Below are 17453 nucleotides of genomic sequence, written 5' to 3'. Positions count from 1 at the left end.
ATACTTTTATTTTATTTGTTTATTTTTATGTGGTGCTGAGGATCGAACCCAGTGCTTCATACATGCAAGGCAAGCACTTTACCACTGAGCCAAAACCCTGGCCTATTTATTTATTTATTTTAGTTTGTTTGTTTTGGTACTGGGAATTGAACCCAGGGTGCATTACCACTGAGCTACATCCCCAGCCCATTTTACTTTTTATTTTGAGAGAGGGTCTCTCTAAGTTGCTAAATTGCTGAGGCTTACCTTGAACTTCTAATTCTCCTGCCTCAGCCCCAGCACATGCTTTCACTTTTATAAAGCAATTTACCTGAAGCCCCGTCTGGCTTAAGTTGACAATACATGTTACATTCCTGAGCAAACTACCTGTTATCTGCAGGAGAAATGCTGATTAAGAAGAACTTAAGTCACCCTGAAGGAGGGGGCTTCTGTGACCCTTACAGACTGTTATGCCAGATTCGTGGGACCCCAATAGACTTCCAGGAGCTGAATCCGTTGCAATCACACAAGAGTCTTTATTGCAAGCTGGAGCCTGGACTCACAGGGAGTGAGTCCCAGTCCTTTGTTCAGTGAGATTTTATAGGTTTTTTGGGGGTTACTCTCTGCGTCCCAACATCACACATACCATACCGCGGGAAAGTCAAACAACAAGTCTTAACATTGATTAGCACATTCACTGGCGGGAACAAGTTGGGTAGGGGTGATTGGTTAGTACAAGAGGGGGATTCCTTTGAACTGATTGGTTTAGGCCATGAGGGTTGTACATGCTAAACTACATGGTTTCCCAACATGTTATCAACCACCATAAACTACTTAGGGGTCATCTGGCATTCCAGGTATTTTCCCTGTCTCATGCTGATTGGAAGTTGCTAGGGGGGTTGCCATGGGTCCTCACCTAGCCTAACTGAATCAGGGACACCTGTCGCCTCAGACCTCTCCTGTTATTTACAGACAAACAACTCAGCAGGATGGGTATGTGCTTATGAGTGCTCTGGGGGTTTTTCCAAGGACAAGGGTCACTCCCCCTTCCTTGGACAGGCTTTGCTCTGAGGTACAGGCTGATTTCTCAAAAAAGGAGTCACATTAGTTTCTCAAGACCAGATCATGGAACTCGGGGAGACAAGCATAATCCTCACTACATAAAATCTGTAAGAACAGGTTCCAATTAGAAGTGGTCAGTATGGGCCAAATGACCTAGAGTTATCATGACAATGGGAACTTGAAAGTCTGAGATTATCCTGCTGTCAGTCAAAAGTCAAGAGGTGGACCTGAGTGGGACTCCCTGGAAACTTCCTTGGGACCCCCAATAAAACTGGAGGCAGAGGTGTGCTGTCCTTCTCTTGTCTGAGAGGACCCACTTCCTTCTTTGAGAGTGTTCCCCTTTTCTCTTTCCTATCACTTCTAATAAACTCATGCCTATTATTCTGAGCAACATTCCTGAAATCCTTCTGATTCCATAGCAAGAATTGGGGTTTAAAGGGGAGCCTTTGCACTGCCTGAGTTTCCTGGAAGACCCAACTGCTATAATAATACATAGAAGCTCCCTCCTTTAGGGTGACTTAAGTTCTTCTTCTCAGCCAAATGAGGAAATAAAGAACACTGGAAAAGATAATTAAATAAATATAAAAGTCAACAATACCATATTTGTGATTTGTAACTCCTCTTTTTCTTCATACAATTTAATAAACATATGCAAATACACAAAACAATAATTACAAAGCTATGTTAATGGGCATACAATGTATTAACGTGTAATTTGTGATGATAACCCATAAAAAGGGAGGAATGGAGCACAATTTTTGTATGCTTTTATATGGATAGTCATATGCTAGACCTTGTTAAAACAATTATCAGAAAATTTTAAATGATTAAAGTCATAGAAAGTACTATCTTTGACCATACTTGAATGAAGCTAGAAGTCAATAACAGACATTTACTGTTGGAAATAGTAAATATGTGGAAATTAAATAAGCACACTTAGCCTATTTCAAAGAAGAAATAATAAGAGAAATTAGAAAATATTCTGAGGGCTGGGGATGTGGCTCAAGTGGTAGCGCGCTCGCCTGGCATGCGTGCGGCCCGGGTTCGATCCTCCAGCACCACATACCAACAAAGATGTTGTGTCCGCCAATAACTAAAAAATAAATAAATATTTTTTAAAAAAAATTAAAAAATAAAATAAAATATTCTGAGAGAGGCCGGGTGTAGTGGCGCATGCCTGTAATTCCAGTGGCTTTGGAGGCTGAGGCAGGAGGATCGAGAGTTCAAAGCCAGCCTCAGGAATTTAGTGAGGTGCTAAGCAACTCAGCGAGACCCTGTCTCTAATAAAATACAAAATAGTGCTAGGGATGTGTCTCAGTGGTCGAGTGACCCTGAGTTCAATTCCTGTTACCTGCCCCCCCCCTCCAAAAAAGAAAATATTTTGAGAGAATAAAAAGAAAAACACAACATACTAAGCCGGGTGTTGTGGTATTCATCTGTAATCTCAGTAAACCAGGAGACTGAGGCAGGAGGATCACAAGTTCAGGGGCAGCCTCAGCAATTTACCAAGACCCTCAGCAACTTAGTGAAACCCTGTTTCAAAGTAAAAAGTAAAAAATAAAAGGTCTGGCGATGTATTCAGTGATAAAGAGCCCTTGGGTTCAATCCCCACTACCAAAAACAAAAAACAATATAACAAAACATATAGATTGTAGCAAAAAATGCTCAGAGGGGAAATTTATATATGTAAATACTTACTTTAAAAAAAGAAGAAAGAGGGCCAGGGTTGTGGTTCAGTGGTAGAGCGCTTGCCTAGCATGAGACAGGCACTGGGTTTGATCTCCAGCACCACATAACAATAAAAACAAATAAAATAAAGGTATAGAAGAAGGAGGAGGAAGAACCCAAATCAACAATCTACCTTAAGGAGGTAGGAAAAGGAAAAAAATAAAAAATAAAAAGAGCACATGCCTATAATTTCAGCTACTTGGGAGGCACAAGCAAAAGGATCACAATTTGAGGTCAGCCTGAACAATCTAGTAAGACTGTCTCAAAATTAAATAAAAGGGGTGGGGATGTAGCTCAGTGGTAGAACACCATGCCTAAAAATTTAGAGGCCCTGGGGCCAAACCTCAGAACCGCAAGGAAAAAAAAAAACAAACTAAACCCTGAGTCAGTGGGAAGAAGGAAATAACAATTAGAGCAGAGACAATGAAATAGAGGATGTGAAAAGTAGAGTGGTGGCACATACCTCTGTAGTCACAGTTGCTCAAGGAGCTCAGGCAGGAGAATTGCTTGAGCCCAGGAGACTGAAGACAGCTTGGGCACATAGCAAGACTCCATCTAAGAGAGAGAGAGAGAGAGAGAGAGAGAGAGAGAGATCCACAAAAGTTTACACTGTCAAGAAAAAGAGAGAGAGGGAGAGGGAGAGAGAAAGAGAGGAGAGAGAGAGAGAGAGAGAGAGAGAGAGAGAGAGAGATGACTCAAATACTAAAATCAGAAATGAAAGTAAGAATATTACTACTGAGCTTTCAAAAATAATAAGAGTTAAAAAAGAGTCCTCTGTGAAAACTATACATCAACAAATTTAGATAACCTAATTAAAATAAACACATTCCTAGAAACACACAAATAACTACAATTTATTGAGGAAGAAATGGAAAGTTGTGGGAGACCAACCTTGCATGTGACTGGGTCACACTCCCCAGCTGGGTGCTGAGGCACTCAGTCACAGAAAAGTGGTGGGTGTCTCATGCATGGGTGTGTCTTGCTATAGCCCCATGGGTGGAGCTATGCTCACCTGTTCCTTTGAAATATAACCCCTTGCCCTGTTTAGGATAGAATCTTCCATGGAAGTGCCTTGTGTGTGTCCCCTTCTCTTACTGTGCCCTTGGGTGTGGCCTACCCAGGAGTCAGTCAACCTGCTGACAGTGGACATCATGAAGATAGACTCAGCCCCCTGAAACCTGACCCCTTGCCTCATTTGAATAGCTTCTCCTCAATAAAAGGGGACAGCTCTAGATCTCTCTTCCTGTGGACCCTTAAGGTCAGAGGAGCCGTCACAGTGACCCCAAAGAAAAAGGTATTTGTATCCCTTGTGTGGTTATTTTGCACAGCCCAGTCAGCCCAGTTCAACTGGAGTAAACCCTGAGCCTTTTAGTCTTGAACAGAAACCGGGCAGAAAGTATAAAAACTATATACAAGTAGAGACAGTGATTTGAAAAAAGAAAGAAAGAAACAACTGAGGAAAGGAAAGCGCAGGATCAGATGGCTTCACTAGTGAATTCTACCAAATCTTCAAAGAAAAATGTACCTGACACATAAAAACTGTCAATTTCACTTGAAATTTTAAAGAATAAGCAGTGGAACAAGTTGAAAGTTTTTTGGACATCTCAACTCTTGCAATTATTGTAATTTTAGAATATGAAAATCACTGACAATTTTCATTTTTGTGGAAAGTAACATTGTTTAAAAAACTGTAATACCCTGTCAAAGTCAGATGCAGTGGTACAGTATAACCCTAGGTACTCAGGAAGCTGATGAAGGAGGTTCTCAATTTCAAGGCCAGTTTGGGTTACTTAGCAAGACCCTATTTCAAAAAATAATAAAAGGGCTGGTGATATAGGTCAGTGGTAGAGTGCTGGCATAGCATGCCTGAGGCCCTGAGTTCTATCTCCAGTACCCAAAACAAAAAACAAAACAAAATAAAAAACTAAAGAAAATATAAGGAACCATAAGACATTACAAAAAGATCTAAATTATTGAGGATGTGGGATATAGCTTAGTTGTAGAACACCTGCTTAACATGCAGTGGGCCTTTGATTTGATATCTAACATAAAAAAAAAAAACAAGAAAATGAAATAAACCAACCCCTAAATTGTTATTTTCAAGGAAAAACTAAAAATCCACGTACGTCAACATTATGTTATTATGTTATCACAGCAGATTCATGCCAGAATTCTCCTTTGTTGTAATTGAATTATGGGTTAGAAATTGTAGAATGTGGTGAATATGATAATTCCTTTGTTGTGTAGACTCACAGGTTTCCATAGTTTTTTGGTCCAAGTTCACTGTATGAGTTTTATCTGCATTTAAATGTAAAAATATCAAAAAGGACATCTTCTAGCATCCAACATTGTTAGAAACTTTTTTACTGATGGAAAATTCTGGAAATCTGAGGTTTGGGACCTTGGTGAGAAACTCCTTCTCTCTCATCTCACAGGGGAAGTGGCATATGGGTTTTCTTGACTTTGCCTAGGAGCTAGATACTTGCATCTCTCAGTGCTTCCCGCCCAACTGCTGGAGTTACTCTTTCCATCCTGGGTGATCTGGGTTTGGAGATCATTTCTAGGGCAGGCCTGCACTTCTGTCATCTTTTGGTAGAGCAATTGCTGGTAATACCAGTGTTGGGTATGGAAAATGACAAACCCCAAAATAGTGTGGCCTGGGAAGAAGATGTAGGGAAGAGGAAAGCAGCACATTGATGGCATTGATCCTTTTCTAGTTCATTCTTTCCCAGTAACAAAACAATCCCTAGAAGGGGAGCCGAAGGATTGATCCTTCCCCAAATAAATCTTTTCCCAGTGACAGTACAATGGACCCTGAAGGGAAAGAGATAAACACTAAACACTGACCCTAGACCCTCCATTCTTCTCCAAATAAAAATATGGCCCAATAAAAACAAATTTTCAAATTCTCACATCCCTGTTTTTTTAAATATTTTTTTTAATATTTATTTTTTAGTTGTAGTTGGACACAATATCTTTATTTTATTTATTTATTTTATATGGTGCTGAGAATCAAACCCAAGGTCTCGCATGTGCTAGGCAAGCGCTCTACCACTGAGCCACAATCCCAGCCCCTTTAATATTTTTTTAATTGTAGATGGACACAATACCTTTATTTGTTTATTTTTATGTGATACTGGGGATCGAACTCAGTGCCTCATGGATGCTAGGCAAGTATTCTACCATTGAGACACAACTCCGGCCCTCACATCCCTGTTTCTTGAGTGCCCAAACTGACCACCGACCCTAGATTCCCTCATTTTGCCCAATGAAATAGACCCCAAATTCCAAAGTACCCAAACTGACAAGCTCATCAATTAAGTCATCTCTCAGTGTAAACTATATAAGCATAGACTCCCCCTTGGGCTGATGGTTCATTTTCTATCAGGAGAATGGGTTCATCAGAGGTGTAATTCTGTTCCTGAATAAAGACTTTGACGGATCCATGACGTTTGTATCTGGCCCTGGGCCTTTTGTGCTAACAACCAGTCCAGTTGAGGGAGGGATGGGTGGTGAGAGGTTGATTAATAGGTACAGAGGTGCATCTGGTGGGAAGGGATAACTGCTAATGTTCAGTAGCACAGTAGGATAACTATGATTGACAATAATTAATTGAATATTTCAGAACACCTTGTAGAGAGGATTTCAAATGTTCTGATACAAAGAATTGACAATGTCTGGGCTGGGGTTGTGGCTCAGTGGTAAAGCACTTGCCGTGCATGCATGAGGCACTGGGTTCGATCCTCAGCACCACATAAATATATAAAAGAAAGGTATTGTGTCCATCTACAACTAAACATTTTAAAAAATCTTTAAAAAAGAGAAATGACAATGTCAGATAACAGATATGCCAATTACTCTGCGTAAATGTATACATTAACATAATGTACACATTACTATGTGTCAATTAAAAATAAAAAAATTATTACCAACTAATTTGGTACTATCATAAGGCATGTTCTGTATCTTGTACACCATTTAACATGAACTGTACAGCTGGGCTTTGGCACTCAAATTCAGTTCCTCTACAACTGAAGTCACACAGCCAACAGTTAGAACTGTGTGCTCTTTATATATACTTTTAATGTAATCTTCATGACAATTTTATGAAGTAGATGACTTTATTATCATCCCTGTTTTGCAAATGAGAAGACTAGTTTCAGAAAGATTAAGTCCTGAAGACTACAAAGCTCTTTGTAAGTTGTCAAACTAGAATTTGATCCCAAGATTGCTTATCTTCGAAGTCTGGAATCTTTTTTTTTTTTCCTCCTTTTTTTGTAGTACTAGAGATTGAGCCCAGAGACTCACATATTCTAGGCAAATACTCTATTACAGAGCTATATACACAGCACCCTCCTCCTATTTTTTCTAAGAAAGGGTCTCAATAAATTGTCCAGGCTGGCCTCTGACACGCAATCCTCCTGCCTCCACCTTCAAAGTAGCTGGGATTACCAGGTGTGAGCCACCTGGTAACTGGGCCAACCTGGGCTCTCAACAATTCAGAGATAATGCCCTCAGGGCTCCGATGCATGAAGATTGCAAATTCAGAGCCAGCATCAGCAATTTAGAAAATAAAGATATCATGTCCAACTACAACTAAAAATTAAATCCTTTCTTTCCCTTCCATCCTGTCATGGATTTGGAGGACCCTTCAAGCTTAGTAGTTTTGAAAATATATGGTAATTTTAAATACGATGGTAACATATATTAGAACCTTAACAATTAAGACTTGAGTGTGATAAAAGAATACATTCATTTATCAAATTAACAAGCAATGTGGTACTACTTACTATATTAGGATAAACATATGAGTAAAATATGCACAAAAAGTTGAGGATGTTGTGACTCCCTCAATGATACTATTTTTTTAAAAATACATTTTAGTTATCAATGGACCTTTATTTATTTATAGGTGGTGCTGAGAATTGAACCCAGTGCCTCACACATGCTAGGCAAGTGCTCTCTACTGAGCTACAACCCAAGCCCTCAATAATACATATTTTAACAAAGATGATTTTGGGGTATGCTTTCAAATGAAATGAAGATGAAGATAATTTTGGTCCTTATCCAGCATCTGAAACAAGTGTGTAATCTTGGAATTCTTGGGCTTTGGTTATAAAAGGAAGAAGAAGGGCAGAGGGATAAGCAGGGAAATCTTGATTTAGGAAAGAAGGACCTTTCCCACTCCACTATACCTGGTATTGAAACCAGGGACACTCTTAACACTGAGTTACAACCCAACCCTGCTTAGTTTTTTATTTTGAGACAGGGTCTCAGTAAATTGTCCATGCTGCTCTCTAACTTGCAGCCCTGCCTCAGCCTTTGGAGTAGTTGGGATTACAGGCATGAGCCATTGGGGTGGCTCCCTGAAATGTTATCTTTAACCAGTGGTATTTTGTTTCATATATTTATTCTTATAAATAACACCTCATTTGATTTTTTTAAAATTTATTTTTTGTAGTTATAGATATTCAGAATGCCTTTATTTTATTTGTTTATTTTTATGAAGTCTAAGGATAGAACCCAGCGCCTCATGCATGCTAGGTAAGCACTCTACCACTGAGCTATAGCCCTAGCCCTACTGTTACACACGAAGCCAGGTATGTAAACTGTGGTAACCTGACCTGCTGTACTATCCTAAAGTGTCTTGTCTGCACCCATGAAGCACTCTGTTGGCAATAAAAATAAATAAATAAGGGCTGGGGATGTGGCTCAAGCTGTGGCATGTTCCCCTGGCATGCGTGCAGCCCGGTTCGACCTCAGCACCACATACCAACAAAGATGTTGTGTCCGCCAATAACTAAAAAATAAATAAAAAATTCTCTCTCTTTAAAAATAAAAAATAAATATATATAATACCTCTTGTTTTGTGCTTTTAGGGTTCAAAGGAAAGTTTTCATACCTAATTGACATACATTGCCAAATTACCTATTAGCCACATTAAGAATAGATGGCCAACGACTATTTTTGGAGTGAATTCTCACAGGGAATTTTTTTTTTTTTTAATGAAATAGTGTGGCAGACACAAGGCCCTCCCTTGCCCCTTTTTATTTATTTAGTGGTACTGGGGATTGAACCCAGGTGTGCTTTACCACTGAGTTACATCCCCAACCCCTTTTAATTTTTTTTTTTTTTTTTTGAGACAGGGACTCACTAAATTGCTGAGGCTGGTCTCATACTTGCTATCCTCCTGCCTCTGCCTCCGGAGCTGTGGGGTTTACAAGGGTGCGCAACCACACTCAGCTCCGATCCTTTTTAAACGTTTTATTTTTTTGGTGTGTGGGGCGTGGTGCCCGGGGATTGAACCCAGGGGCGGCCAACCATGGAGAGCACATCTCCAGTCCCCCCCCCCCCCACCCCGCGCCTTTAAATACTTTATTTAGAAATCAGGTCTTGCTAAACTGCTTAGGGTGGCTTTGAACTATTGATTTTCTTGCCTCAGCCTCCCACGCTGCTGGGATTACACACATGCGCCCCGACGCCCGGCTAAACAGGGTCTTCATTAAGTCAAATCCTGCCAAAACGGAAAGCAAAGGTTAAAAAAAAAATCGTGGGTTTCTAGATAAGCTTTGGTCTCCTGGGCTTTCCAGGGAATTCGGAGCTCTCGCGTGTGCTCGCTCTAATTTTCAAAGGCTTTGGGCTAGAGCGCAGACCTCCGCAGTCTTTCTCCGAAACGTCTTTTTCACTCCGCTCCGGCCCCCCTCCCCAATCAAACTTCCGCGGATCGGAAGGCGGCTCGCAGTCCATTCCCTAGGCAACGTCTGTCGCGTGGCGTCACTGGGAGCTGTAGTTTGTGTGGGTGCAGTGATACCCGTACAAAAGCCCGAAGGGGTCGGTGGGAACTACACTTCCCAGGAGCCCTCGGGTCGGGTGGGACGGGACCTGTCCGGGGGCGTGGCCCCGGCCGCCGCGGTAATTGTGGCGGCTCTTTCGTAAATGCCGGGCTGATTCTGTCGTTAATTCGAGTGGACTGAACCCAAGAAGCTTCGCTGATCGGTAATTCGTGGGCGACAGGAGCGGAGGAGCTCTTGTCCGCTGCTCGAGTCCTTAAGAGGGCCTAGGTGCACCGAAGGGCTGGACTTGGGCCTTGGCACTGTATCGCTGGGGCGCGTAGGGAACCGGGCGCTGGCAAGCGGTGGCAGTTCAGAGGCTTCTTCGGTTAGCGCTGCTTTGTTCTTCCGAGAGCCTGGGGAGCCTTCCCTTTTGGTTAGGTGGGTCTCAGTCGTGGACTGGGGCTGACTTGAGGCTCCTGTTACACGCGCAGGAGTTGCGTCCGCTCTGGCCTGGGCTGTGGAGTGGCTTCACTCTATCGGGCCCGTCTCGCTCAGCCTTGTCAGGGCGTCTCTTTGAAAGCTTTGTGTGAATTCGTGGCCTTCAAGGAAGTGTTGTATTTTATAGGGACAAAACACCTCCTCAGTCCAGCTACTTGCTTTTCACGGGTCTGAGGGTGGATTTTAATATGCTGTTTCTAACCAGTTTTCCCGCTTACCAGTGTAGAGAATTTATTTTATCCCCCACTGTTTTAAAGGAAGTTCACATAGCACTCTTTGGAGGCTTCAAGGCTGTCGATTTGTCAGTTTTTTTTTTTTTTTTAACGGCTTTACTGAGGTGTAATTGATAAACAGTAAAAATAGCATTCTGATGCTCAACAGTTTGATGAGTTTGTCCCTTAGACTTTAATGTGTGGAAAGTCTGAGTACACGTTCTAACCCTTTAAAAATGTTTTGCTATGTATGCTTTATTGATTTTAGGTATCAGTAATAGAATATTCAGGTGAATCAGTATTTTTAAATGGGGTCAAGATGCCCCATATCTGTATTCCACCTGTCGTCTAGTAGGGAATTTTTGACATTTTCCACGTTACAAAATGACATTATAGTTTGTCTTCTTCTAAATTTGGATTTCAAAAGATTTCCCGCTAAGGTCATTGAAGTTTAACCAAGATTATCTGGCTGATTTTGATGAAAAGTTCTTTTTTTAAGATTAGTTTCCAACCTAAAAATAATTAAAATTAGTTTGCTTAGAACAGGTTTTTAGAAGTCACTAAATAGGAGCAATAGATATCCAGGACAGTGTGCTATTGGTAAGGGTACTGCCCAGTGTGTATATTCCCTGAAGGCAGGAGTCCTTTGGCAGTCAATACCAGCTCCATATTTCTGGATAACCAACATCCTGACTTCTATAACTGAAGTTTTTTTTTTTTTTTTTTGCCTCTTTATGAACTTCATGTAGGTGGAAACTTACACTGTATATTTGTGTCTAATTTTTATTCATCATTACTCATCCATATTGTTGCTCTCAGCAGTTTCTATTTCTTTTCTTTTCTTTTTTTTTGTGTATGTGTGCTGGGCATTGAACCATGGGGCTCTTTACCACTGAGCTGCATCCCCAGTCTTTTTTAAGAGCCTTGCTAAGTTGCTGAGGCTGGCCTTGCACTGGAGTTTCTCCTACTTCAGCCCTCCTGAGTCACTGTGATTATATCAGGCCTGGCCCCACCAAGCCTCGCTAGTTGTTTTTTTATTTATTGCAATGCTTAAATAGCTGTGGTTATCAAAGTGTGGTATCAATGTAAGGAAACATAAACCACAGACATTTTTGTCTTTGACAATTGAATGATTGGCAAGCATTCCTTTTGTTTTAAGAAAACCTTTAGTTGATAGTAGGAATTAATAATGCACTAAATCTTGTAAAAGCCCTCTCACAACTCAACCAGGGAGCAGTGGCCAAAACAAAACAAAAAATCAAAACAGTATCATTGGCCAACCCATTGGCATATACTTGTAATCCTAGCAATTTGGGAGGCTGAGGCAGGAGGATCAAAGCCAGCCTCAGCAATTTAGCAAGTCCCTAAGCAATTTAGTGAGACCCTGCCTCAAAAAATAAAAAAAGGCTGAGAATGTGACTCATTGATTAAGCACCCTTGAGTTCAAACCTCAGTACTGAACCAAACCAAACCAAACCAAACCAATATTATTAAGTTCACTGTCTTCCATTTCTTTTAACAGTTCTATAAACTGGTGATTCATAGCATTTAAATGTACTGAAAAATTTAAACATCTCTGTCCACGATACTGTTCATGGATTCTGCTTCAGAAAACTGAGCACAGTGTGTATCATACAGTGGAATGAAGCTGCAAAGCAGTCTCTTGTTTAAAAATTTCATTAAATCCATAAATCCAGCATTTTTTCCCTTCTTTTTCTTTGTGTGTATGTGGTAATGAGGGTTGAACCCAGGGGTGCTCTATGACTGACTAGCCCTTTTTATTTTTTTACTTTGAGGCAGGGTCTCTAAATTGTGGAGGCTGGCTTCGAATTTATGATTCTTCTGCTTTGGCTTCCTAAGTAGCTAGGATTACAGGTGTGTGCCATTGTGTCTAGTTAAATCCATATTTTTCCTAATAGACAATCTTTCATGAGAACTAATTTTCATGTCTAGCTGGAATTCTTTGTTAGAATATTAAAATATCTATTCACAGGTTCAGTTTGTTTTATTTAAAAATAATTTTTTTAGTTGTAGAAGGACACAATACCTATAAATATTTTTATTTATTTTTATGTGGTGCTGAGAATCAAACCCAGTATGGCACACATACTAGGCAAGTGCTCTACCACTGAGCTACAGCCTCAGCCCCACAAATTCAATTTTTGAGGCTATGAATAGATAACATTTCTTTGTAAATGTAGATGATCTTTGAGAAAAGATGTATGCCCCACAAATTCAATTTTTGAGGCTATGAATAGATAACATTTCTTTGTAAATGTAGATGATCTTTGAGAAAAGATGTATCTAACTTGGTCACTTTCTCTTATTGCACCACCCTCATAAAACTAAAGAAAAGTAATTTTTCCAGTTTTGAATCAGTTCATATTAGAAGGGTTCGTGAACAATTCTTTGGTTACTTAACTATATATAAAATGTCTTCTTTAATCTTATAATTAAAATATCTTCTTAAATCTCATAATTTTCAGACAAATGAACTCATTTATCTTTATAAATTTATGAATTTATTTATCTTTTCACCATCTAAAAATGTTTTCTCCCTACTTTTTTCTGTTGGTGCGAGTTTGTTTTTGTTTTTTGGCAGTGCTAGAGATTGAACCCAGGGCATTGGCACATACTAGGCATGTGCCCTATCCACCACCACTGAACCACATTTTCAGCCGTCTTTCTTTTGGTACAGTTGTTTTTAATGCCTGGCCAAAGCTATAAGTTTAGATCCTGTTCAGAATTATTTTAAATTGTTTGTTGGATATTTATTTTGATGCAGATAGCTAATTTCATCAATTTTTTATAATTAAGAATAAACAGATCAGGAGTTATTGTTTTTGCTGAAAGTATCTCAACATTGTTCCTTTTTTTCAATTTTTATTTTTTAGGGTGCCATAGCTCACTATACCAAGAGCTATGCCCTCAGCCCCTATTTTTTTTTTTTTTGAAGGGGGGTATTGGGGATTAAACTCAGGGGCACTTGGCCACTGAGCCACATCCCCAGCCCTATTTTGTATTTTATTTAGAAATGGTCTCACTGAGTTGCTTAGTACCTCTCTGTTGTTGAGGCTGGCTTTGAACTTGCGATCCTCCTGCCTCCGCCTCCTAAGCTGCTGGGATTACAGGTGTGTGCCACCACGCCTGACAATAGATAGCTTTTTAAATCTGTTATACCATGGAAAATTACAGTTGTCATTTGGTGTGAAACTTGTGACATACTTTCTAGTCTTTTTTCCTTCACTATTCTGGTCATAGTACTAACTTCTGTATCTCCAGTTCTTCGATAGTGTGCATGTTTGGAAATTAAAGATTGTGCTTATTTTTTTTCCAACTAGAAAAGTAATAATGTTGAGCCTGGACTTGAACTTGAGATTCTCTTGTCTCAGCCTCCTGAGTTGGTGGGATTACAGGCCTGTGTCACTGTGCCGAGTTATGATTTATTTTAAACTTATTTTTAGCAAACTTTTATCAGGTTCCTTCTGTCTGCCAGGCATAGTGTTAGGCGGGGGGAGAATATACAGATATTTTTTAGGAGGAGCTCTGCAGTTTGGTAGAGTATGAACTTGAAAGCAAAATGTTACTAATACTGAGATAAATGCTGAAACAGTCAAGTCACGAACCTTTAGGAATACAAATGAGGGACAGCCTAGTGGGCAAGGGATTTTGGGGAGATATGGGGGAGGAAAAGTTGGGGAAACAGTACCAGGTAAAGCTATGAGTAGTGGTGTTGATGGTAGTAGTGGTGACAACTTTCCTTCTGGAACTAGGGAGAAAACAGCTGGGCAAAGAAGCAAGAAAATGCTTAGTGTGGTAATACATGACAGTGGTAGTGTTTTTTTTTTTTTTTTTTTTTTTTAATGAGTAACTTAAAAGTGTCTTAGCTTCCGGGCTGGGGTTGTGGCTCAGGGGTAGAGTGCTTGCCTAGCATGTGTGAGGCACTGGGTTTGATCCTCAGCACCACATTAAAAAAAAAAAAAAAAAAAAAAAAGTTTTTTTTTTAAAGGCAATATATATAAGAAATCATTTAAAAATGATTTGACTCATATATATATATATATATATATATATATATTTTATTTATTTATTTTTTTAAAACAGTGTCTCTTAGCTTCCAAAGGTCAACTGATCTAGCACTTGTATAATAATGTCATTAGTAATTGAATATTTAGAGCAGAGGGATCTCAGGTTTTCTTATACAATTTGGATATTTTGAAGACAAAAATAAACAAACAAAAAAACCCATGTAACTTAATGCCCAGTTGCTCTGTTGACTTAAGCCTTTTGTGGTGGGTGAGATTTGGGCTAGTTTTGGGTAGAACTCTAGTAGGTTTAACTAATACTTTGTGTTGCCTGTCTTTGTCTGTAGGTATTGAAAATCAAGAGCTCTTCTGACTTTTCCATTATTTAAATATAATAGTGTCATTTGACTAAAATGTTCCTGATGCCAGCCTCTTCAGAGTTAAACAGTGGGCAGAACTTCCTAACCCAATGGATGACCAATCCTTCTCGGGCTGGGGTCATATTAAATCGTGGATTTCCTATTTTGGAAACAGATGAAGATAAGCACACAGCTACAAATGCTTCTACCGGCTTTCCTGTTAAAGCTGCATATTTTTCAAAGAGCTTCAGTTTTATTAGTGAAGAAGATTCACTTCATGAAGAACAGAAATTGGAGTCTGATGGCCTTTTTAAACTACAGTCAGAAAAATCTGAAGTCCATACAATCTTTCCTTTAGTTAAAAAGGAACCACAAATAGTAGCATGCCAGGATGCTTCTGAACACCAGGAAGATAATAAAAATGACTTTATTCCCAATCTTGTGAGTGAATTACAACAAGTGGCTTATAAAGACCCACTTTTTAAAAAACTCGAACAGGTATAATAGAATTTGGCCTTATATGTGTTTGTGTTATTGCAGGTATTATATGATTATAAGTTATTTGTTCCAGATCCTCTTATTTTTCCCTTTTATTCTGAAATCCTCAAAATACCAGATTTTGCCTTTTGTCTAATGTGCAACATTAAAGATTATTTAATATGTAAGATATAAAACTTTATTTCTTTAAGTTGTATCTTATAATGAGAGCTAAATTAGAAATGGTTGTTCAAACACTAGGAGAAAAAAGTTGATGATGCCCTGAATACCCATCCTATTGTAAGACTTGGAGGATTCATGTGACTTTTTTTGTTTCTTAGGTGAGATAGCTGACATAACTTGCTCAGAAGAAATTGGATTTTAGAGTTTTGGTGGCAGACTTATTTACTGAGGGGATCCCTCTCTGAAATTCCCTATGAGGGAATACAGGAGAAGGGAAATGGGAAGGAGTGAGATAAATGTAAGGAGCAAGTGTTCATGAAGAAAGTTTTGCTTCTTTAATAGTTAATTTTATGTTTAAAAAGCTGAAGGAAGTACAACAGAAGAAACAAGAACAACTGAAGAGGCAACAGTTAGAGCAACTACAAAGGCTCATGGAAGAACAAGAAAAGCTGCTTACTACAGTGTCTGGGCAGCACATGCTTCCAGGTATGTTTTGCTTACACAGGGCCTTCAGTTAATAGGATGAGAAACAGTTTCACACAGTTCTTTCTTTTAGTAGTCTGACAGGTGATTTCTACCATTCCTATCATATGTTACAAACTCCAGTTTCTTCAGGGGTCAGACAGATCAGAGTGAAATATGGGAGTAGTGTAATATGAATGAAATTAGTAGGAACTGGCATTCTGGGGTGCATGTGGTCTGCTCAACGGCCTTCATATTTGTTTGTTTATTTGGGTGCTGGGGGTTAAACACAGCGCCTTGTGTATGTCAAGTATGCCCTCTACTACTGAACCACACCTATCAGCCAATTTATTAAGAAAAAAGGGCTGGGGCTGTAGCTCAGTGGTAGAGCGCTTGCCTAGCATGTGTGGGGCCCTGGGTTGAATTCTCAGCACCACATGTAAATAAATAAAGGTCCAACCCCAACAACTAAACAAAAAAAAGAGCCCAGTTTGGCTAGAGCTACTGGTATGCATTCCCTGCCTAATGAATGAAAACTATTAGAGGCCAGTAAAGTTAAACATATAGAATGGTCAGTAAACAATAGAAGCCACTCTGTTCAAATGAAGAACCATACCCAAAATGTTTGTTATGTGGTTAAAGATGATAATATTCTGTTGTTAACAGAAAGCATCATGAGCTTATGAGGGAAAATAACTGTTAAAATGTGATCTGGAATAGTGTTTTTAAAAGTTTTTGACCACATTCCATAGTAGCAAAAACATTTCAGTCAGGACTCATAATGACAAGTAAATTTTATATTATCAATCTTTTTTGGTGTGCCTGGTGATGTAGAGGGATATTTTCTATTTTGTTTATTCTAATTCTGTGTCATTTAAAAAAATAAGTCAGCAGTAACTTATTGTGTCTGATGATAAAATTGTTAATGAATTGTCTTCCACAGTTTGAAAAGTGTGTATGCTTCTTGCTGCTGTCTTCAAAGGTACACATTTTACTGGTTCAGGAAAGAGCCTGTTTTGTACAGAGATTGAATTGGACATTGAGAATATGGAGAAGAAAAGACATTGGCAAATGAGTGTGGCTGGGTGGGAGTGGGGTGAGTGATGATGAAAAACTGTAACAAGTGAAGAAGGTTTTAGGGGGCTTTATGGAATATAAGAAAATAATAGGATCATATAAATAATAGACTCTGGTACTTTTTATTACAGACTAGTGCTATGGAGTAATAGGGAAGCACATGTCATAGTTACTGGTATCAGAACTGGCCCCATTCAGTTATTGAACAGTTTGCTTTGAGGCAGGCAATGTTTTCTTTTGTATGTTTGGTGCTAGGGATTGAACCCAGGGTCTTGTGCATGTCAAGTACATGTTCTACAACTGAGCTACGCAGGGCAGTGATTTTCAAACTTTTCTAGTTTCAGAACCTCTTAATACTCTTAAATTATTGAAGATCCTAAAGAATTTTTGCTCTATGGGCTTTATTTATTTATTTATTTATTATATTTTATTTTCAGTTGTAGATGGACACAATACCTTTATTTATTTTTATGTGGTGCTGAGGATTGAACCCAGTGCCTCACACTTGCTAGACAAGTGCTTTACCACTGCGCCTCAATCCCAGCCTTATGGGCTACATTTATTAATAAGTTACTGTGTTAGTATTCTGTTATCATGACAAAATATCTGAGATAAACA

At 39.3% G+C, this 17453-nt stretch overlaps 1 protein-coding gene across 1 annotated transcript in view; it reads left to right on the top strand.

The window, feature by feature from the left end:
- Positions 1 to 9680: 9680 nt before the first annotated feature.
- The window catches only part of Cpap (centrosome assembly and centriole elongation protein), a 51854-nt gene continuing 44081 nt past the window's right edge, over positions 9681 to 17453 (top strand). Inside the window, exons 1-3 of the mRNA XM_026394927.2 lie at positions 9681 to 9765; positions 14625 to 15134; positions 15659 to 15782. Of these exons, the coding sequence (XP_026250712.1) occupies positions 14691 to 15134; positions 15659 to 15782 (568 nt within the window). The 5' untranslated portion in view covers positions 9681 to 9765; positions 14625 to 14690. The remainder of the gene's footprint in view (positions 9766 to 14624; positions 15135 to 15658; positions 15783 to 17453) is intronic.

The sequence above is a fragment of the Urocitellus parryii genome, chromosome 2 (assembly GCF_045843805.1).
Source record: "Urocitellus parryii isolate mUroPar1 chromosome 2, mUroPar1.hap1, whole genome shotgun sequence".
Taxonomy (NCBI): Eukaryota; Metazoa; Chordata; class Mammalia; order Rodentia; family Sciuridae; genus Urocitellus; species Urocitellus parryii.
Note: the sequence above shows the minus strand (reverse complement) of the source record. Positions and strands in the feature narration are given on the sequence as shown.